General features: G+C 35.0%; 1 protein-coding gene and 2 pseudogenes across 2 annotated transcripts in view; 1 reads left to right on the top strand and 2 right to left on the bottom strand.

The window, feature by feature from the left end:
- Nucleotides 1-24,556, top strand: part of CUNH12orf40 (chromosome unknown C12orf40 homolog) — a 99,328-nt gene that overhangs the window by 38,440 nt on the left and 36,332 nt on the right. For both annotated transcript variants that reach the window (XM_039217651.1, XM_039217652.1), the window contains exons 3-7: nucleotides 2,946-3,084; nucleotides 8,793-8,925; nucleotides 9,315-9,363; nucleotides 10,254-10,442; nucleotides 13,146-13,261. In XM_039217651.1, the coding sequence (XP_039073582.1) occupies nucleotides 2,946-3,084; nucleotides 8,793-8,925; nucleotides 9,315-9,363; nucleotides 10,254-10,442; nucleotides 13,146-13,261 (626 nt within the window). The remainder of the gene's footprint in view (nucleotides 1-2,945; nucleotides 3,085-8,792; nucleotides 8,926-9,314; nucleotides 9,364-10,253; nucleotides 10,443-13,145; nucleotides 13,262-24,556) is intronic.
- Nucleotides 964-1,202, bottom strand: LOC120220525 (annotated as a pseudogene).
- On the bottom strand, nucleotides 4,366-4,477 carry LOC120220533 (annotated as a pseudogene).

Below are 24,556 nucleotides of genomic sequence, written 5' to 3' on the forward strand. Positions count from 1 at the left end.
ACACACACACACACACACACATACACACATTCAAAGCTCCTAAATTTAAAGAAGAGCAAGGAACTGATTATAATAAAAACAGGATAGTTATTAACTTAGTAAGATGGTCTCACTGTAAATTTAATTCGTATTTTCTTGACTACTAATGAGGTTGTCTTTTCATCCATGTTTCCTCTTTTGTGAAGTACTTTTTGAAGTTTTTTGTTTTTCCATTTTTTTATTTGTGTTGTGTTTTCCTTATTGTCTTTATATATTTAGAATTTTTTATTGGTTATATGTGTACTCTGTAGCTTTTATTTTTACTTTCTTAATGCTGTCTTTGAAGGAAAGTTCTTAATTTTAATGTAATTGAATTTATGTTTTTTCTGTTTTATCTTTTATTCCTTTGTAGTCTGTTCTTCATGTAGCAGTTAGTATGATCTTTTAAAAGCACAAATCAGAATCTGTCATTGCCCTGATTAAAAGCCTCAGTTGTTTTTCACTGCTTTTATTTTATTATTTTCTTTTTTAGATTATAAAAGCTTCCTCTTTAATCAAGCCTTATAAACATGGAATAGATTTCTTGAATAAAATGGAAAGTTTTCAATACAATGACACATAAGCCACCATACATATAATACCTGGCAGGAAAAAACAACAGAGCAAGTTTACACAATCCCTGTAGCAGCCATGGCCTTATTCTTAGATTAGATGCTTCCTCCATCTACCAAATGTGTTCTGCGTGTAGAGCTCCGTGTGGCTTCTGGGGTCACACTCACCCAAGGCTGCAGCTCAACTAGCACTCATCTGACTGGTGCTGTTGGCTCTGCTCAAGTGAAGTAGTCTCCAGCATATTCAAAGAGTCTGAATATCCTTTCAGTATCAAAGTGAGAAACAAGAAGGCAACATAAAAATGTTATCAGAAAGATGTTAGCAAGTGAGGACAGCTGTGGAAAGCCTGAGGCTGAAAGTTGGCTGCCAGCTTCATTTCTTTGGCTTCTTGGGCAGCGGCTGCTGGAACAACAAGATGTGAGGTTCTGGTTCGTGCATCATGTAATAGATCCATCCCTGACTCTGCTGAACGCCAAGATTCCTCCATTCACGTTCAGATATCAAATGGGTTTTAGAGACCCTCTTGGCTATGCCCTTGGGGACCGTGATGTGTGGTACTCAAACTCCTCCTCGTTGTATTTGTCCGAATAGTAAATCTGTTTGTGCTACATGATCGCTCTGCCTGAGGACCATCAGCTCCGTGCCGCCAGCCTCCGGACAAAAGGCATGCCACTGCTTTTAGAACAATACTGATTTAACCATAGCCTCAAAGGATCTAAAGGATCTATATCTTGCCTACTTCTCTGATTTTCTTACTACTAATCTTGGTATTCATTGTAGTTTAGCTAGACTGGCCTTCTTTCTGCCATTCTTCTCTTTACCTGGAATACTCCTCCTCAAGATATTTGTATGCCTGGCTTATCAACATTTGTGTTTCAGCCAAAGTATCTCCTGTTAACAGAGGCTTTCTCTGATCACAGCAGTAGTTCCCCACTCACTACTTTCTCCCCAGGACCCTTTTTTGTCATCCCTCTTTTCTTTCATAATCTGGTATTTTCTTTCAAGTTTATTCATTCTATTGTCCCTCACCTTCATTAGCATATGTTCATCAGGAGAGGGATTTTATTACTTTTGTTTGTTTTATATCACCTTTGCCTAAAATTGTGACAAGCAGTAATGTAGGCACTCAGTAATAAAACCATGAATATACAGTCTCTCCTCAGTTTTTTTTTTTTTTTTTAATATTCTAACTCTGGATCATTCTTGTGAATATTTATAAGAAAGGGGAAGACCTATGGCTCTCCCCCAAAGTGTTGATCTCTAGTTATGCTTCTTTTCTGTTCTTTGATAATGTAATATCTTCCCTTTACAAGTCATGCTTCCCTAAAGCACTTTTCCCCAACCTTATTTTTAAATCCCTTCATACTCATTAGATGACTTTGTCTTATATTTCAGAGGAAATAGAAGGTATCAGATGAGAATTATCTCAGATTTCTACTACCAGTTCTGTAAACTATCTTGTATCTTCACTAATCTTCCCTTTCCCTTCTGTGACTATGGAAGTATTATAGTTTCCTCTAGTCAAAAGAATCTGCCATCTGGAATCTTTCTCAGGGACTTCATGACATCAATTAATTTTTCTCCTTGTATCCTCAACCAGTCACTGTCAGCTGGAGGCTTTACATTGATATTCAGACATACCTGGGGCACCTTGGTGGCTCAGTCGGTTGAGTGTCTGACTTTGGCTTAGGTCATGATCTCATGGTTCGTGGGTTCGAGCCCTGCATCGGGCTCTGTGCTGACAGGTGGCTCAGAGCCCGGAGCCTGTTTCAGATTCTGTATCTCCCTCTCTCTCTGACTCTTCCCTGCTCATGCTGTCTGTCTGTCTGTCTGTCTGTGTCTCAGAAATAAATAAAACATTAAGAAAAAATTTGAAAAAACATACTTAATTTTCCTTTTAAAACAAATTTTGCTCCCTTTCTGGATCCTTTCCCTTTCCTGCTACCCCCTTTACTCTTAACTCCTGTTTACCTCTCAGTCCACCCCACAGGACAACTCTTGCTAATGGCAAAGTAGAAGTGATGGAAGGATAACAAAGGGAATTAAATTGGCAACTTTTCTGTATTTCAGATAATTTTTAATCTTTTGATACTAGGGAATGGCTTTATAAAGTTCTGTTTTAAAGTCATTATGTTTAAAAAAGAAAGATTTTAAGAGGCTGTGAAATTTAAGAGTTTTTGGGCAAATTGTAAGTCATCATGATTGATTTCAGTTTACATGTAGACATATAAAGGGATTATCAAAATATGAAAATGTCAAGTCAATTATTAAATAGCATTATTGCTTTTTTATTTTTATGACTGTGCCTAAAACCATATGGATGTTGTAATAACTTTTATTTTTAATTGTTGTAGGAATATTTTGAAAAGAAAAGGCTAAAATCAAAGATGAAATTACTAGGGGTTTTATCCCCTGTCAAAAATTCCACTGTCAGTTTAGACCTCCTTAACTTATATATGGTAAATCACATATCTTGCCAGAAGAAAACACCTGGTAAGTCTTTCCATTAGCATTTTGTTTTGACTCTAATGTAATCAAAGCATTCAGTTTTCTAATAAATTTCTAATTTTGGGACTCAAAGATATGGAAAGTAAACTAATTTTAAAACTTGGTTGCCTTCTTAAACTAGTACTTTTGTTAATTTTTGCTTAAAATCTTTTGTGGCTTAATCTTTTCATTTTTAAGTTGTGTGTTCTATAAAATTAATTTTATAAGATATGGTCAAACTTATTATATTGCAGTTGTTTTAGTTACTTCATTAGTCTGCCTAGGCAGATAGTTACCAAAGTTTAGCTTAAGAGCGGGAACTACACGTCTTTACTATCTTAAAGTATTTAGAGATTTGTTTGAAAAGAGACACTGAAAAAGATTTTTGCCTTAATGATTAGTTTCCTATATCACAACTTGAATAATGTCTTAGGCATTCTTGGAGTGTTAACTGTAAGTAGTCTAATACTTCAAAATAAAGTTCATTTTTGCCCGTATTTAGAGCCTTCAAGTAAATAAAAAGTTTAGGGCATATTTTTCTCTCAAGGGAATTTGTGTGTAATATTTAATCTTCAAAATAAGTGCTAAAATGAGAGCTTACGAAATAAGACTGTTCATAAAGGAGGATAGAAATTGATCATAAATCCTGTTAATATCTCTTCTTTTCCTTTCTTGTTTCTTACCCTGCAGATGACAGTTTATATAAGGAAATTTAGTTATACTTTAGAAGCAAACATGTTATTTATGCACTTTAGCAATAAAAGTTTTTGTTGTAAATCTGTTTGATGTATTTACCTTCTTTTTCTTCGCTTAATATAGTACAGTGTTATGAGCCACAGTCACCTTTTATATTAGATCCTCAGAGCTTATTCATCTTATAGCTGGAAGTTTACACCCTCTGCAAACCTGTATTTCCCCTACTCCGCAGTCCCCAGCCCCCAGCAATCACCTTTCTATTCCCCGTTTCTATGAACTTGACTTTTTTTTTTTTTTTTTTAAAGATTCCATATGTAGGTGATACCATGCATTGTTTGTCTTTCTCTTAACTTATTTCCGTTAACATAATGCCTTTAAGGTCCATCCAAGTTGTCACAAATGGCTGGATTTCCTTCATTTTTACGGCTGAAGAATATTTTGTCATATGTGTATACCACATCTTTATCCATTCATCCATTGACACACATTGAGCATGTTTCCATATCTTGGCCATTGTGAATAATGTTTCTTTGAACATGGGATTGCAGGTATCATCATCTGATTCTCCTTTCATTTCCTTTAGACATATACTCAGAGGTGGGATTGCTGAGTCATATGGTAGTTCTACTTTTGGTTACTCTACACGTTCAGAGAAACTTCTCTAGTAACGAACTATAGAAATGATCTCTGAAAGTATAGTCTTGTGGTAGTTCTACTTTTAATTTTTTGAGGAACATATATTATGTTCACCATAGTAGCTCCATCCATTTACATTCCTACCAACAGTGTGCAAAAGTTCCCTTTTTCCACATCCTTGCCAGCACTTGTTAATCTCTTGCCTAATCATTTTGTGAGGTGATAATCTCATTGTGGTTTTGATATGCATCTTCCTGAAGTTACCTGATGTTGAGAACCTTTTCATGTAGATGTTGGCCTTTTGTATGTCTTCTCTGGAAAAATGTCTATTCAGTTTCACTGCCCATTTACAAAATTAGATTGTTCATTTTTTGCTAAGAGTTGTATGAGTTCATTATATAGTTTGCATACTGAACCCGTATCAGATATATGATTTGCAAATATGTTCTCCCATTCCATAGTTTGTTTTTTCATTTTGGGAAAGATTTTCTTTGCCTCGCAGAAGCTTCTTCATTTTTTTGGTGATGTTTATTTGTTTTAATTTAAATTTTAGTTAACATACAGTGCAATATTGGTTCCTGGAGTAGAATTCAGTGATTCATCACTTGCATATGCTACCCAGTGCTCATCACAACAAGAGCCCTTCTTTTTTTTTTTTTTTTTTATTTTCCTTTTATAACTGGTGTTTAATATTCTTCCTCTCCACCCCTATACTTTTTTTTTTTTTTTTTACAAATAGTTTATTGTCAAATTAGTTTCTACATAACACTCAGTGCTCATCCCCAAAGTGCCCTCCTCCATGCCCATCCCCCCCTCCCCCCCACATCCATCAGTCCTCAGTTTTTGTCAGCATTCAAGAGTCTCTCATGGTTTGCCTCTCTCCCTTTCCCCCACCATTTCCGCCCTTCTTCTCCCGCTTGTTCCTCCGTCAAGTTCCTCCTAATCCTCCTATACGTGCAAACATATGATATTTGTCCTTCTCTGCCTGACTTATTTCGCTCAGCATAACACCCTCAAGGTCCATCCATGTTGCTACACATGGCCAGATTTCATTGTTTCTCATTGCCATGTAGTATTCCATGGTATAGATAAACCACATCTTCTTGATCCATTCATCTGTTGATGGACACTTAGGCTCTTTCCATGTTTTAGCTATTGTGGAGAGTGCTGCTATGAACATTGGGGTACATGTGCTCCTATGCCTCAGCATTTCTGTATCCCTTGGGTAAATTCCTAGCAGTGCTATTGCTGGGTCATAAGGGAGTTCTATTGTTAGTTTCCTGAGGAACCTCCACACTGTTTTCCAGAGGGGCTGTACCAGTTTACATTCCCACCAACAGTGTAGGAGGGTGCCCGTTTCTCCACATCCTCGCCAGCATCTAGAGTTCTCTGATTTGCTCATTTTAGCCACTCTGACTGGCGTGAGGTGGTATCTCAGTGTGGTTTTGATTTGTATTTCCCTGATGAGGAGGGATGCTGAGCATCGTTTCATGTGTCTGTTGGCCATCTGGATGTCCTCTTTGGAGAAGTGTCTGTTCATGTCTTCTGCCCATTTCTTCACTGGGTTGTTTGTTTTTCGGGCGTGTAGTTTGGTGAGTTCCTTATAGATTCTGGATATTAACCCTTTATCTGATATGTCATTTGCAACTATCTTTTCCCATTCCGTTGGTTGCCTATTAATTTTCTGGGTTGTTTCCTTGGCTGTGCAGAAGCTTTTAATCTTGATGAGGTCCCAACAGTTTATTTTTGCTCTTGATTCCCTTGCTTTTGGGGATGTGTCAAGTAAGAAGTTGCTGCGGTGGAGGTCAAGGAGGTTGTTTCCTGCTTTCTCCTCTAGGGTGTTGATAGTTTCCTGTCTCACGTTCAGGTCCTTTATCCATTTTGAGTTGATTTTTGTGTATGGTGTGAGAAAATGATCTAGTTTCATTCTTCTGCATGTTGCTGTCCAGTTCTCCCAACACCAAACAAGAGCCCTTCTTAATACCCATTGTTCACCCACATCCCTCCATCAACCCTCAGTTTGTTCTCTGTTGTTAAGAGTCTCTTGTAGTTTGTTTCCCTCTCTCTTCTTCTTCCCCCCCTCATATGTTCATCTGTTTTATTTCTTATATTCCACATATGAGTGAAATCATATGGTATTTGTCTTTCTCTGATCGACTTTATTTCACTTAACATAATACATTTTAGCTCCATGCTTTTTAGTTATAGTTGCTCATGTTTGTTTTGCTTTTGTTGCCTTTGCTTTGGTGTCAAATCCAAAAAAAATCACTACCAATACTGATGTAAAGGAACTTACCTCTTAGGTTTTCTTCTAGGAGTTTTATGGTTTTAGGTCTTATGTTCAACTTTTTAATCCATTTTGAGTTAAATTTGTGTATGGTGTAAGATAGGGGACCAGTTTCTTTTTCATGGGGCTGTTCAACGATGTATTTACCTTCATATATTCCCTTTCTCCTTCACTTTCTTTTCATTTATACATTCAACACATTTATTGAGTACTTACCATAAGTAGTGTATTGGATGCTGGGAATACAGTAAAAAGCGATGGAGTCAGGACACACTGCCCCAAAATAAGGCACCTTGGCATACTGACTATTCTAAGCAGAAGGAATTTGACAAGAAGCATGGACACAGGAAGGATTCTCATGTGAGAACTATCCTCCCTGTACCTTGAGGAAAGGAACATCTTTATCTCCAAGACAGAAGGACACAGAGAGCAATCTGAACAAACAAGCCTTGCTGTTTCTGAGGAACGTATTTTATGCTTCACTTAGTTCACACCCTTTTTTGTTCAATCACATTTTCCTACTACTTTCCACTCTTCATCAAACCTAGCATATAAATGCTCAGGTCTAACCACTTCTTTGGGTCTCCATTTCTTTATGAAGGTTTCCATTTAAAATTTATTTACAAGTGAAGAGTTTTATTTGTCTTCTGTTATAGAGTCCCTAGCTGAGAATTTAGAAGAATAGAGGAAAAAGATACTTTCCCTTCCATACAAAAACAAAAATTTATTAGTGATGGTATTAGGAGGTGGGGCCTTTAGAAGGTGATTAGGTCATGATGGTGGAGCCCTCATGAATGGAATTAGTGCTTTTATAAGGATTCTCCAGAGAGCTCTCTGCTTTTTCTACTGTGTGAGGATATAGTGAGGAGACAGCTGTTTGTGAACCAGGATTCGGGCTCTCACCAGACCCTGAATCTGAGAACACTTTGATTTTGGACTGCCCAGCTTCCAGACTGAGAAATTAATTTCTGTTGTTTATAGCCACCCAGTCTATGGTATTATGGTAGTGCAGGCTGAATGGACTAAGACAGTTTACTAAAGGGAAGGGCAATAGTGCTGCTGGGCCTAAGAGCCTGCTAGAATCAGGGACTTGAATATCATCAAGATTTTTTTTCTCATTTTAGATATTAACTTAATTCTCTCAGATTGTCTTTTTAATTTAGGCTTAAAACTTGACGTTAAAAAACTAATATTGTTCATCTCTCCTGTTATGCCACAAGGGAAACACTGAGAGTTGTTTCTTGGTTCTGAGTTTTTAAATTTTACTGGAAGGATATTACCTTGACCTGCTGCTGCCAGGTCCTAGCACTGGAACAATTATTTGTAAACACAGGGATATGATCCTATTATTGATTCATCTTGGGTCAGGTGGATGCTCCTAAATCAGTTATTTTTTTTCTGGAGACAGGGTTTTATAAGAATATGGAAGTTCCCTATGAAAACTATATAGTTGTTGGATGTGTAAAAAAAGCATTTTTCAGAAAAGGAAAGTAGTTAAAAGTACTGAGCAGACCAAATAGTAGTATCTTGTATAAGGAGAGGAAAGGCTTATGTTTCTATAGAGTTCAAAAATCTAGGGGCACCTGAATGGCTCAGTTAGTTGAGCATGCTTAACCAACTGAGCCACCCAGGTGCCCTAAGAGTGCCTGACTCTTGGTTTTGGGTCAGGTGATGATCCCACAGTTGTGAGATCGAGCCCTGCAGTGCACTTTAAAAAAAGTCTATTGAGAGAGAGTTAATGAAGTATAATAAACTGTTGTAAGGGCTATAATAGACAACATATGTAGTCGTATGGGCATGTATTATAAAGCATCTGATATAGTTTGGGGGTCAAGGAATTTTTGGAAGAAGAAAACAATAGAACTGAATTATTGCCCTTTTTGTGAGGACTATGTAAGATAATGAAGAAAAAGCGATGATGTGAATTACTTGTGAAAGTTTTTAGTGCTGTAATGACTTGTAGCATATATAGAATATAGGTGGTCTTAGTAGATTTCTAAAATATACATTTATTTAATGACATTGTATATCAAACATTGTTTTTAAAAGATTTTCTTCTTATTTCTTATTATAATTATAATTTTTTTCATTACAGAAACTGTGAGAAAACCAATCCATGTGAATATGCATAGAGATATAAAAATGCCCATAAGAAAGCATGATTTAGAACTTCCAATGTCACCTCACTGTGTACCATCTAAGCTCTGCATTGATGATCTAGAAAACAAGTAGGTGTTATCTAGGTTGTATATTATTTAGTTATTTAAACAGGTCATCATCAGTACTCTTTGATTCATTGGAAAATGTACAAAGGATTTATTCTTCTACTTGTTTTTTTGTTTTTTTTTTTTTTGTTTTGGCTGTTAACAGTGTATCAAATGAGCTTGTGTTTATACTAAGTATTTTATATGTGTAGTTTGACTTTCCTTATCTGAAAATGTTTATCAACTAATAATACAATTTTTATAAAATTAGAGAATGATTTAGAGTTCTATATGTTTTTGTGTATTTGTATACAACTGTATGAATTTTAAATATATAGAAAAAGTGATAGTCAACTTTATTGCCAGTTGTTTTAACTTTAACATTATCTTTTCATTTGCATATACTGTCAAAGACTAGGCAACAAGAAAGAACTTGCCCCAGTAGAACTTGCCCCAGTTCAGGTGAGATTTAAAACAGAAATTTTTAAGTTTAACAATTGTGACATATCACCAAATGATATAAATTTTTTAAATATCAGGGAAAATTATCCTTAAAAAATTTTTTTATAGTCTTTGAAATTATTTTTAAAGTTTTTAATGTAAGGAAATTATACCTTAAGAATATTTTAACTGATCGCTTATGAGGAACCCTTTGGCGTCCTAGTAATGTAGATTGGGCCTGTGTGTATATAATATTTGATTCTGCTTGTTACTGATGAGCTGCAAAGGTTAACTCATTTGCTAATTCCTGCTTTGGGTTAATGTGATAAACTGAGAAACTCATCTCTTCTAGTATAGGGACTGGATTATTTTATATCAAATTATTCTCAGTGTTTACACTGATCCCAAGATTATTTTTCTTTCGGTGTGTTGCAAATTATTTTTTGTAGCAAATAAAATTTTAGTCAATTAGAAAATGTATAGATTGTGATTAAAGCTTGAAATTTTAAGAACCAATGCTACATTATTATCCTTTCTTTGCTTTGGATTGCCAAGATTAAACTACATAGGAGAATGGCAGTGATGCCAAGATCTTTTGGAAATATTTTTTACCTGAATTGTGGGTCAGTGAAACTCAAATTTCCTGTCATTTGGAGACGGCATGAAATTTGAGGTGGAGGGGATCAGTAGTAAGAAAGGCAGATGGAAAGGAACTCTTAAGTATAATTTTAGTTGATAACCTATCATGTCTTAACCTCTCTTGTCTTAATAAGTCCTGTTAACTACTGATGACTTGCTTTTCCTTGGAACTTTTTCTGCAGTCCATGACCTTTTCCACTTCTATTTGACTTTCCTCTTTTCTAGTTTATATATTTTGGCAAATCAAATGGTTGTATCTTCTTTTCCTATAGTTGTCACAAGTCATGGACTCACAAAGTATGCTCGAACCTCAGTTCAACAGAACAGAAAATTGCAGTTTCACTCCATCATCCTTTGCAGCAGAATTATCTTCTAACAGAAATCTTACAAACCAAAATTTCATTCCCAGAACATCACCTAGTCTTCAGAAAGTTGCCTATGAAGAAAAGCAGAATGAGAAGGTACATTTGAATCACTAGTCTTAGCATTTTATATGATTGTATTCTTTGATACTCTCTTTTTTTCTGTTCTAATGGATATAAAAAATAATGGATTTTTCTGTGTCATAAACACATTAATTTATTTTTGTGAATTGCTATTGATATAGCCAAAGTAGATGTCAGTTAGGTATGATAATTCCTCTTTGGTCAAAATTTAATTGTCTGCACTGTAGAAGATTATGAATCCAAAAACTGGAATGTTCTGGGGCGCCTGGGTGGCTTAGTCCGTTAAGCGTCCGACTTTCGCTTAGGTCATGATCTCGCGGTTCGTGGGTTCGAGCCCCGTGTCAGGCTCTGTGCTGACTGCCAGCTCGGAGCCTGGAGCCTGTTTCAGTCTGTGACTCCCTCTCTCTCTGACACTCCCCTGTTCACGCTGTCTCTCTCTCTCCTAGAAATAAATAAAACATTAAAAAAAAAAAACAACAAAAAAACAACAACAACAAAAAAAACAAAAACTGGAATGTTCTTTAAAAATATTTGAAATCATCATCCTTTTATAGAATTATTGATGGAAATTGAAAATAGTTCAGTATGGATATATAATAGTTGATTGTAATCACAGTGAATGGCTCATTGGTGATGTAATGGTGGCCCAGTATGTATGATATGGAAAGGGCTGTATGAAGACCAGTACATAATCTCAGTAGTGTCATGGTAATCCATTAAAGTACAAGTTGTGATGGCTTGATTCTTTTTATGATTTGGCAGATGACAGCTGTTTATGTGCACTTGAATTTAAACTATACAAATCTTTTTGTATAGCTAAATGTATAGTGCTAAAATGTTCAGTCATTGAATTCTCCAAAATTAAAATCTAAACACATCCAGATTTTAAAATTATGAAATATATCTGCCATAGGCCATAGGAGGAGTTATTTTGTTAGATCATACAGAGTTTAAAAAATATAAAATTATTATTATACTAATGTATAGTGGTAGTGGGGAAAATGGATATATAAACATGATGTCTTGTTAATGGGAATATTTAGTTTTTACTTTCTCTCATTTATAGCATGCACTGGATTTATGCTATATTTCTGTCCCTGTCACTTATAAATGAATTTATAATTTATAAATTTGTAATTGCAATTTTATATATTATAGTTATATATTTGTTATATATAATCTATAATGATATTCAGTTTTATTTAAGTATTTATTAAAGTATGTTTTCTGTTTTTCAGAGAAGAGAAAATGAAGTTCTATATTCCAGTGATATATGTTAGCCTTACTAATTTAAGGACCCATTAACTTTGGAATGATACAATAAAAACCATTTAGTTATTCAGTCTATATTTTATAAGACTAAAATTTACATTCTAGATAGATTATGGGATAGAGAATAAAACTCTCTGTAATCTCTACTTAAATAATCTTCTATTTTTAGGCTCCAGGTTAGTGATTATCTCCAGAGGGGTAAATAATGTTATACTTAATACCCAGAAGAGAAAATTAAAAAGAGAGGCTAATGTTCCTGTCCAAGATGTAGTGTCACATTGTGAAGTAGTAGAGAAGTCTTTAATTGCTTCTTTGGAGAGGTTTCAAAAAAAATGAGAAGAATTAAAATGAAACTATAAAACACAAAAAAGTTGAAAAAACAGATTAGAAGAAAAAGCAGGCTTTGGCTCTCTGGTCCGTAGAGAAGTAGTATAGGGCCAACATATAGTATTCTCTTCTCTTTTGGTCTGTTTGTGTGTTTCTCACTTCATGAGATGACTTTGTCTCTGCATTTCTGTCAGTGTTTCTCTGAAACTGAGATGTGAAATGTATTTCCAGACTTTACCTCTAGCTCTCCCTGACTTTAGACTTCTACTTTTTATAAGACTTTGAGTATCTCTTTTGTTTTCTCTTTTTTCTTTCCCTGACTTTCTGTCATTGGTTGTCTTTGGACTTCTCATTTCTTTGTTTCATGGCTAATAAATAAAATATGCTACAAATACAAATTATTATTACTGTATAGATTCTGTTGGGTCACTGTAATATACATTATATGGTACCATCCATATTAACACTTTGATTACCTCCTCTGGTTTCCACAAGTTTTTCCATACCTTCCCCATTTTGTACTCAATCATACTGATACTCAGAAAGATTAAAGTAGCATTCTAAAATTACTCAGTAAATGGAAAAAACTGAGATAAGTACAGCTATTATTTTTTGGGAAAAATTGTTTTCTGTCAGAGATAATTTGCTCAAGATCCTGGTATCCTGGGTATATAAGATATATATTTTTTAACCTCTGAAAAAACGGTTAGCTTTGGAGAGAGAGAGACAGTGTGAGCAGGAGAGGTTCAGAGAGAGGGAGACACAGAATCCGAAGACAGACTCCAGGCTCTGAACTAGCTGTCAGCACAGAGCCCGACGCGGGGCTCAAACCCATGAACCGTGAGATCATGACCTGAGCCGAAGCTGGACACTCAACCAACTGAGCCACCCAGGCGCCCCTAAGTTTTGTTGTTTTAACAGTTGTTTAAATAGTGGTATTGGCTTTCATTGTTAGCACACGTTTGTTTTCAATAAGGACACAATTACTTTCTTTTAAACCAGAAAAGACATTTTTTTTGCATATAGATATCCACTTAGATGTATTTTATGGTAAATAATTTAAACTGTATATATATACGTATGTTTACCATGTTGGCAAGTTCTTCTTTCTTTTTTCAGCTCAGTAAAGTAAATTATTCTAATACTTTGGTTTCCAAATTAAATGAAAGTCAAGATGTTCTCAGTCCATCATATAAAACAGCACAATTTGGGTCATTATTTGACAGATTAAACAGGTAAGCAAAGAATTTTTTTCTAAAGTTTTTACATAATCTCTACACAAAACATGGGGCTTAAACTTATAACCCCGAGATCAAGAGTCTCATTCTCTAACAACTGAGCCAGCCAGGCATCCCAGTAAGCAAAGTGTTTTGAAGGAAATAAAGAAGCTACAGCATTCTTTCTTTGAGTTATCAATTCAATTTTAATGGACACATATTTTTAGAAATGTAGACAAACCTAAGTAATACTTCTAGGAAAAAAATGCTGGAAGTTAAATGATCATCTAATTAAAATAGTTTTAAGTACTTATTTTCTAATGTGCACATCTACCTTTCATTTATTTAAAAAAATATATTCTGAGCCAAGGTGTTTGCATTTGTTTTATAACATCCATGAATTACTAGTTCTTTTTCTGTATCATAAACACATTAATTTATTTTTCATATTTCTGGTAGTTAATCAGTGCCCCACTTTTATTTTCTAGGTGTTTGTATATAAATCCTGGTTCATTGTTTTAAAATCCATTAAACTTGTAAAACCAGTTTGAATCACTCTCGGTAATCGTGGTGAGAAACCTTGACTTTGTAATCCTATCCCAGTATTCCTCATTTTAGTAAATGACATTACTGTTCACTCAGCTGCTTACACCAAAATAAAAGTTGTCCTTGATTGCTTCCTTTCCTTCAATTGCCAATGTCCATTAGATCAACAAAGTATTGCCAATTTTGTATTCTAATAAACTTTAAAGTTATCTACTCGCATTTCTACCTCAATAGGTTCCATCCCAGTCCAAGCCACTACTGCCTCTTGCCTGGAGAATTATAATAACCACATAACAGTTCTTTTTGTTTTCTCTTTGTCCTGAGATCCATTTCTTTTTCAGCTCTACTAATGTATAATCAACATGCAACAAACTGAATTTATCTCTAATGTGGACTTTGATAAATTTTGACCTGTATCAAATATAATGAACATATTCATCATCATTGGTAGTTTCTTTGAGCATCTTTGTAATCTCTTCCTCTAGCCACTTCACATCCTTTACTCAGCCCAAGGCAACTGCTGATCTGTTTCCTGTCACTCGATTAGTCTGTATATTCTAGAATGTTATGTAAGTGGCATCATATGGTATGTTGACTTTTGGTCCTAGCTTCTTTGACTCAGCATAATTAGTTTGAGATTCTTGTATGTTGTTTGTTGTGTGTTTTGATAGTTCAGTCCTTTTTATTGCTGAGTAGTATTGCGTTGTATGGACATAGCACAACTTACTCATCTGTTGATGGACATTTGGTAGTTTTTCCTCCGGTTTTGGCTATTCCAAACAAAACTGCTATGAAAGTTCATATAGAAGTCTTTGTTTGAACATACACTTTCATTTCTTTTGGGTAAATACTTACAAGTGGAATGGCTGGGCCATATGATAGGTGTATGTGTAACTTTTTAAGGAACTGACAGACTTTCCCAGAGTGATTTGAATCATTTTACATTCCTACCTATAAAAGTATGAGAGTTCCAGTTGCAATACATTCTTTATGCAGTTGGTACAGCCTGTCTTCTGATTTAGTCAGTAATAGTACAGGTTTCTCCCTCTGTCTGAAAGTAGAGCATTCTTATGAGACCTTTCATAAGTTGTAAAGCAAAGAAGCAATTACAGTTAACTTAGATGGAAAATTTTTGGAGCTTTCCCAGACCCCCAAAATAATCTACGCTAGGTTTTTCTAATACCTTAGGACACATCTTGCTAATGGATGCACAGAATACATGGGGATAAGGTATAGATGTGCACAGACACATTTCAGAGCTGCAGTAGCTTGAAGCTGAGATGCTGAGGACAGTCCCACGGAAAGAGCCTGGCAGAGCCACTCTTGCTGCTCAGGGTGCGGTGTCATGCGGTGTCTCCGACAGTTGGCTGCAGAATGAACACTGACAGCTATTTTCACTTTTCACCTTTTTTTGTAAAAGTGAAAATCCTTTTCAGATTTCCTTTGCTTAGTAAAAACAGGTACTGACATAGGTCTTTTCATAAAAGCAAAGTGGCATAATGTGAACTTTTGAAAAGGCTGGATATATGTATCTCATTGTGGTTTTATTTTTGCATTTCCCTAACAACTAATGATGTCAGCATCTTTTCATGTACTTATCGGCTCTTTGTATATCTTTGGTGAAATGCTTACCATTTTTATTTTTGTAATTTTCTTTTTGAATTAAAAAACAGGTTTTGATTTTGATTAATATCCAGTTTATTAATTTTTTCATTTGAATGACTCATTAATCATTTCGTTAAACATTTTCATTTGAATTCATTTGAATCATGAATCATGCATATAGTGTCATAGCTAACAAATCTTTGCCTGAACCAGGGTCATGAAGATTTTCTCCTATCTTGTAGCTTTAGATCTCACATTTAAATCCATGATCCATTTTAATTTTTCTTAATGTTTTTATTTTTGAGAGAGAGGGAGAGACAGCGTGCGCAGGAGAGGGTCAGAGAGAGAGGGAGACACAGAATGTGAAACAGACTTCAGGCTCTGAGCTGGCTGTCAGCACAGAGCACGATGTGGGGCTCGAACCCACGAACCGTGAGATCATGACCTGAGCCAAAGTTGGATGCTTAACCGACTGAGCCACCCAGGCGCCGCATTTTGGGTTAATTTTTATGTATGGTGTGAAGTGAGCTTCAAAATTCATGATTTGCATTTGGGGAAAGGAAAGATTATCTTTTCCCTGCTGAATTGCTTTGGCACCTTTGTTGAAAATCAGTTGACCAAAAATGTAATTTATTTTCCCCTTGGAATCTCAATTCTATTCCACTGATCAGTCATGTCTACATTTATATTAGTGCCGCACTGTCTTGATTACTATAGTTCTATTGTAAGTTTTGAAATTGGGAACTATATTAGTCCTTGAATTTGTTCTTCTTTTTCCAAAATATTGTGGCTCCTAGGCTTTTGTATTTCCATCTAAGTTATAGGATCAGCCTGTCAGTTTCTAAAAAAAAAAAGAGAGAGCGAGAAAGCCCACTTGGAATTTGATAGGGGATTGTATTGAGTCTTTAAATCAATTTGGGGACAATTGCCATCTTAAAATTAGTGATTCTTTCCAATCCACAAGCATGAATTGTTTCTCCTGTTAATTTTTTTTAATGTCATAGCATCTTTCTTCATAGTAATCCTAAATTTGAACTATTGTAGATGTCCATTAAGAAGATAATATTATAGCGGCTCCTGGGTGGCTCAGTTGGTTAAGCATCCAACTTCAGCTTGGATCATGATCTCATGGTTCATGGGTTCAAGTCCCACATAAGGCTCTGTGCTGACAGCTCAAAGCCTGAAGCCTTCTTCAGATTTTGTGTTTTTCCTCTCTCTGCTCCTTCCCTGTGCATGCTCTGTCTCTCTCTCTCAAAAATAAACATTAAAAAAAAGAATATGTACGCTTGCAACTAGTGAAACATTGTATATCAACTCCAATAAAAAAGAATAGAGTATTATATAATATTCATATAATGGAATGATACACAGAAATGGAAAAGAATGAACTACTGGTAACATGCACTAGCAAGCAACAACATGGATGAATCTTCATACCAAAAGAGGACCATTGTATAATTCCATGTATATGAAGTTCAGAGACAGGCTTGATTAATGTATGGTGACAGCAAACAAAATGGTGGTTACTGTTGGGACTTATAAGAAATTTTCCAGTATGCTTGAAATGTTCTCTCCCCCCAGCCCCTACAGTTTTATTTGAGACATAACTAACAAAAATAAATACAAATAAATCATATATATTTAAGGTGTTCAACATGATTTGATATACATACATGTTGTGAAATGATTATTACCACAATCAAGCTAACTAGTATATTCATCACCTTACATAGTTAACTGTGTGTGTGTGTGTTAAGTCTACCTAAGAGATGCTTTATCCGTAGATTCCAAATATGTAATGTAGTATTAATTCTAGTCACTATGTTGTACATTAGTGACAAATATAACTTACCTGTTTTTTAACTGAAGTTTGTACCCTTTGACTAGTATCTCCCCACTTACCCTCCATCCCCCTTCCCTAGCCCCTGGCACTTCTGCTCTTTGCTTCTTGGAATGTGATTTTTTAGAGTCCACATATAAGTGAGGTCATAGGGTATTTAGCTTTCTGTGTCTGGCTTATTTCACTTAGCAAAATGTCATTCATGTTCATCCATATTGTCACAAACGTCAGGATTTCCTTATTTTTTTTTTTATGGCTGAACAATATTCCAGTGTATTTAATCTTCTTTAATTTCTCTTAGTGTAATGTATTGTGCTTTCAATAAATAAGACTTGTGCTTCCTTTGCAAAATTTATTCCTAAGCATTTTCTTCTTTTTATGCTGTTGTGAGTGGTATTATTTTCTTAGTTTCATTTTTGAATTGTTTATAACTAGTATATAGGAATACCATTAATTTTTTTATATTGATCTTGTCTCCCGTGACCTTGCTGAAATCATTATTTGTTCTCCTAGTGGTTTTGTAGATTCTTTAGGTTTTTCACTATCCTGGATTATGTTTCCTATATATAGAGATATTTTTACCACTTTTTTTCAGTCTGGATGCCTTTTACTTCTTTTTCTTGCTGACTGCAGTGACTAGAACCTCTAGTATACTGTTGAATAGCAAGCAAGCAAGCAAAGCAAGAATGGGCATGCTTGTATTATTCCCAGTCTTAGAGAAAAGCATTTAGCCTTATGCTATTATGACATTAGCTGTAGGTGTTTAGTAGGTGCCCTTTATCAGGGTTCAGGAATTCCCTTCTATCCCTTGTTCTTTGAAAGTTTTTATTATAGATTTTGTCAGATGTTCTTTCTGTGTCTCTTGAGATTATCTTGTAGTTTTTTCCTTTTATTCTATTAATATATTGTATATTACTTTATTTTCAAATGTTAAACCACCTAAGTTTCCTGGGATAAAAGCTGCTTGATCTTGGTATATAATCCTCTCCATATCTTGTGGGATTTGGTTTGCTGTTATTTTGTTGATAATTTTTACATCTCTATTCATGAAGAAATTGGTTGGATTTTTTTTTTCTTATAATGTCTTTGGCTTCAGTACTAGAGTTAATACTGACTTTACAGAGTAAGTTGGAAAATATGTCCTCTATTTAATGAAGGAATCTGTGGAGGATTGGCATTATTTTTCCAAATGTTTTTGCACCTGCTTTTCTTAATGGGATGACTTTTAACTACTACTTTTTTTTTTGTCTTCAGGTTTTCTAATTTCTTCTTGAGTCAGTTGTTGTAATGTGTGTTTTTCTAAGAATTTATCCATTTCATTTAAGTTGTGTGATAGCATAACGTTGTTTATTAGTATTTCCTTGAAAATCTTTTAATTTTTGTAAAGTTGGTAATGGTGCCCCTTCTTTAATTCTAGATCTGTGTCTATTTTTTTCCCCTCTTGGTCAATGTAGTTAAGGATTTGATATTCTTATTGATATTTTTAAAGAACTAAATTTTGGATTTCATTTGCATTCTCTGTGATTTTTCTTGTTTTCTATTCCATTGATTTCTGTCTTAATGGTTATAATTTCCTTTTTCTGCTTGCTCTGGGTTTAGTTGTCCTAAACTAATTTACTATATATACACACACACATTCTGTCTTAATGGTTATAATTTCCTTTTTCTGCTTGCTCTGGGTTTAGTTGTCCTAAACTAATTTACTATATATATAAATATATTTATATATTTACTATATATATATATGTGTGTGTGTATATATAGTAAATTAGTTTATATATATACATATATACATGTATATATGTATATATATATAGTATGTGTGTATATATATGTGTGTGTGTATATATAGTAAATTAGTTTATATATATATACATGTATATATGTATATATATATAGTAGATTCTTAAAGTGTAATTTTACTGATTTGATATTTTCTTTTGTTTTAATATAACCATTTAAAACTGTAAACTTGCCTCTAACCAATGCTTAGAAGTCAACCAATGATTACTTGGAGGTTGTGTTTAAACATATTGAGCTAATAATAAGGCTTTTTTCTTTAAAAAAAATTTTTTTTAATGTTTTATTTATTTCTGAGAGAGAGAGAGCGAGAGCGAGAGAGAGCAGGGGAGGGTCAGAGAGAGAGAGGGAGACACAGAATCTGAAACAGGCTTCAGGCTCTGAGCTGGCTGTCAGCACATAACCTGATGCGGGGCTCAAACCCATGAACCGTGAGACCATGACCTGAGCCAAAGTCGTACGTTTAACCGACTGAGCCACCCAGGTGCCCCAATAAGGCTTTTTTCTATGTGCAAGAACTGCATTCAGTATGGGATCAGTAGATACCTGAGGCCCTCTCCTGAGTGAGTATACGGCTTTACACATGTGTGTAGCCTGTCAGACCACTGGGGTATTTAGGAGTTTATTAGAGCTCATTATGCCTGTTTGTTTTCTGAATCTCTCTATGAAATTTCTGGATGGTTTTTTGCTTGCTCCAAATATAGCAGCCCCTGTTATCTGCATTGTTGGACTTTCCTGATGGCTTGCCACCAAGGTAATAATTACTTTTGACAAACTCCCTGGGCATGGGGCTCCCCTGTCTTCACTTCTAGACTACTAAGCCTTGGTAGAGTTATCAACCATGTTGCCGGGGGTGGAAGGAAGGTAACTTCCTGGGGCTCCACAGACTCCTAAGTGTTAAGGTTTAGTATTTTTTCTTGAAGTACTGCTTCTTGGTTTATTGTATGCTTTTATTATTCTCCAGATTCTGAAATGGTTGTTTCTGCAAGTGTTATCTGGTTCTGTCATTGCTTAGGGAGGACATGATTTGCCAGACTTTTCACTTGTCATTCCTAGAGTACTGCCCCGTATAGATTAATTTTTGAAGCCTTGTATTCTGGAGATAAACTGCACTTAGTTACCGTGTGCTATCTTTGTTACGTGTTCTTGTTTTTGGTTTGCTGAAATTTTATTAGGAATTTTTGCATTAATCTTTATGAGGGTTATTATTTTCTATGTTTCTTTCCTTGTGATATCTTTGTCTGGTTTTAAAATCATCCTATTAATGTTGATGTCATCGAGTGACTTGGTACGTATTCCCTAATGTGTAATTTTTTGAAGATTTATGTAGAATTGATACAATTTCTTTCTTAAATGTCTGATAGAGTTCATCAATGAAGCCACTTGGTATGGAGTATTTTTTTGTGGGAAAGTTTTTTAAAAACTAGAATTTCCACTTTTTACTAAATACAGGGCTAGTCTGCATATTTTTTTCTTTGAGTGAAATTTGGTTGTTTGTCATACAAGGGTTGTATCTGTTGTCTGTGTTGTAGAATTTATTGACTTAAAGTTATTCATAATCTCTTATTATGTATTTAAAATTTTTAACATTTGTAGTGATGTCTTTTCTCACCTTAGTAATATGTAAAATAGTGCCTTTCTCTTCTTTTTCTTGTTTTAAATTGAAGTATAATTGCCCTGTAACATTATACTAGTTTCAGGTACAGTGTACTTAAATGTTTGTATACATTGTAAAATAATCAGAATAAGTCTAGTTATCATCTGTCATGATACACAGTTATAAAATTCTTTATGTTGAGAATTTCTAAGATTTAACAACTTTCAAGTATACAATATAATATTACTGACAGTAGTCACCATGCTATATGTTACATTCCGATGACTTACTTATTTTATAATTGGACTTTTTTACCTCTTGATCCACTTGACCCATTTCACCCACTCCCCAGCTCCTTCTCCCCTCTGGCAACCACCAGTCTGTTCTTTGTATACATGAGTTTTATTTTGTTTGCTTGTTTTATTTTTTAGGTTTTACATATAAGTACAATTATATGTTATTTTTCCTTATTTCTCTGGCTTATTTCATTTACCATAATACCCTCAGGTTCTATCTGTGTTGTTGCTAATGGCAAGATTTCATTTTTTTTATAGCTAGTAGTATTCCATTACATACATATACATATATGTATATATATGTATATTCCCCATCTTCTTTATCTATTCATCTATCATTGATGGACACTAGGTTATTTCCATATCTTGGCTATTATAAATAATACTGCTGGAGTGAACATTGGAATGCATATATCTTTTTGCTCCCCCCACCCCTGATTATTCTGATTTAAGGATGTTTACTTGGGGTGAAAGCTGAGGTCATTGATTGGAGATCATTTTTCTTTTCCTATATAGGTGTTTTAGTGCTATAAATTGTCCACTAACTGGTCCTTTTGGTGTATTCTCCAAATTTTGATATATTTTGTTTTAATTTTCATTCAGTTAAAAGTCTTCCTAATTTTCCCTTTGATTTCTTTTTCTTTTTATATTTTTAACATTTTTATTCACTTTTTGAGAGACAGAGACAGAGTGCAAGCAGGGGAGAGGCAGAGAGGGAGGAAGATACAGAATCTGAAGCAGGCTTCAGGCTCTGAGCTGTCAGCACAGAGCTCAATGGGGTGCTCGAATATAGGAACCTTGAGATCATGATCTGAGCCTAAGTCTGCTGCTTAACCAACTGAGCCATGCAGGTACCTTGAGGCTTGCTTTAACATTTTAAGTGGGACCAGATATGTCTTTAGTCTATGGTTAATTTTGCCCCCTGCTGAGGTAATACCCTTCTGAGTACTCTGATTCCTTTCGAATTATGAGATTTTCCCCTCTGACTGATGGCAACACAACGTTTTTCCCTCTGTGTGTGAGTTCCAGGACTTGTTCCATCTTCTCCTTTTAGATGTTTTATTCCCCTTCCCCCGCCTCCAGCTTTGGGTATTACTTCATTTGCATATGCTGATCAGTACTTAGCTGAAGATATGAGAACTCTCTGTTCTGTTTCTTTGAAGCACTCTCCTTCATGATACTCTGTCCTGTGAACTCTATCCTCTGTATGCTTTCTGGACCTCCAGCTCTGTTTTATCAACAAAGGGAATCAGTGAGCTCTGGCTGGGTTGTCCATTTTGTTTTGTTTTGTTTTTGAGAAAGAGTGCAAGTGAGTGTGGGGCAGGGAGAGGGAGAGGAAGTGGGGCTCACTGGGGCTTGTGTTTTACCTCAAGTGGGGCTTGTGCTCACCTAATGTGAGACTTGAACTCACAAACTGAGACCTGAACCAAAGTCAGATGTTTAACAACTGAGCCACTCAGGTGCCCCTATTTTGTGGCTTTTATACTCTCCAGGCAGTAAGCTAGGAGCTATCATAGGGTTCACCTCATTTGCATTGTCTCTCTGCCCCCCCTACTCTCTTCCCCTCCCTCTCCCCTCACCCCCTCCCTGTCTCTCGGATCATTATCTACCTAATGGTTAGTGTTTGGAAACTTTTGTCTCATACATTTTGTCCAGTTTTTTAAATTATGTCAGTCAAGATGGTAAATCTAGTTCCTTTTACTTCATATTGGCCAATTGGAAGTTTTGAAATTTATATTCATCTAGCAATCAAATTCACATTTTTCAAGGCAAAATGCAAGTCTGGTTTACTTTTATATTTAGAACCTTTCAGCATTTCTTATTCTTTTAACAAATAAAGCTCTATCCATATGATCCAGTAATTCCACGACTGGATATTTACCCAAATAAAATTAAAACACTAATGCAAAAAGATATATGCAACCCTATATTTCTTGGAGTTTTATTTCCATTAGTAAATTATGGAATCAACTCAAGTGTATATCCATAGATGACTGGATAAAGAAGATATGTGTATATATATAATAGAATATTGCCCAGTCATAAAAAAGAAAGAAATCTTGCTATTTGCAACAACATGAATGGATGTAGATACTATAATGCTAAGTGAAACAAGTCAGTCAGAGAAGGGCAAATACCATATGATTTCACTCATATGGAATTTAAGAAACAAAGAAAAAGGGGACAAAACACCAGCCACTTAAATTTAGAGAACAAATTGGTGTTTACCAGAGAAGGATGGGTGGGGGAATGAGTGAAATAGGTGAGGAAGATTAAGAGTACACTTACCGTGATGAGCACTGAGTAATGCATAGAATTACTGAATCCTATTTTATACTTGAAACTAATATAACACTGTATGTTAATTATACTTGAATAAAAAACTAAAGTTTTGGATAATCTAGGCCTTTTTAAGCCTTATAGCATACGTGTTGTTTCACTGATTCTATTCAAGCTTTACTCCTTTCTTTTTGTTCCTCAAATGTATTGCCAGTCTTGCATTTGTAGTTATTATTCTATTTCCTTGGAGTATGCTTACTTCTCTCTTCACATGTCTAAGCATTCTGTATCTTTTTCTTACTTACCACTTCCTTATTAGGGACTTTCCTGACCCAACTATCTGTTACAGGACTTCTAATACAAGTTATTCCATCATGTGATCTTGTAGCACCTATGAAAGTGTTGTAATTGTCTTTTTTATTTCTTTTATCCTTTGTCCTTATTGATGGTTAAGTATTTAATTACTCTTAAAATTCTCCCTTTTCCCCCAAAGTTTGTTTATTTATTTGTTTGTTTATTTAGAGTGAGCACGAGCTGGAGTGGGGGGTGGTAGTCAGAGAGAGGGAGAGAGAGAAGTCCAAGCTGGCTCTGTGATGTCAGTACAGAACCTGACATGGGGCTTGATCTTACAAACTGTGAGATTGTGACCTGAGCCAAAATCAAGAGTCGGAAGCTTAGCACACTGACTCACCCAGATGCCCTTATGGTTACATATTTATAATTTCCCTTATCTAGAATATAAGTTGTGTTTTCTCCCTGCAACATAGTAGGAATACATTAAATATCTGTTTAATATACAGAAATAAGCCTTCCTTTACATTTATTTTTTATTTACAGTAATAAAATTTCTCTGATATTAATGATGTATTTTATCGCATAGTATAGGTTATGCCTTTTGATATAACATAATAGCATTACTCTGTCTATAACATCAATGGGATCTATATTGAGAAACAGTATAGGATCGTGATCTATGAACATACATGAGTAAATCATCTCATTCTGCTTAAGAGTAAACTTAAGTCTGTATCTCTCTGTCCCCAACAGATGGCATAGTATCTGGAGACACAGCAGGTGTACATGCTTATTAAGTATTTAATAAATGACTTTAAAAAATTGGAAATCATAGTTTTAGTGGTCTATATATCTTTTCTAAATTTCTTTGTTACCTCCAATCTTTGGAACAACTCAACCCCAAGTAAATTTGTTGATAGTGGCAACAAAATCTGGAATATCTTGATTTCTAATTGTGTCCTATGATAGCTTTGATTTGATGCAAACTGGACATGTTAGGATTATGATTTCTTTATTAGAAGGAACTAAAAAGTTACCTAGTCTTACCCTTTCAT

The sequence above is a fragment of the Hyaena hyaena genome, unplaced genomic scaffold (genome assembly GCF_003009895.1).
Source record: "Hyaena hyaena isolate Hyena2069 unplaced genomic scaffold, ASM300989v1 scaffold_704, whole genome shotgun sequence".
Classification (NCBI taxonomy): domain Eukaryota; kingdom Metazoa; phylum Chordata; class Mammalia; order Carnivora; family Hyaenidae; genus Hyaena; species Hyaena hyaena.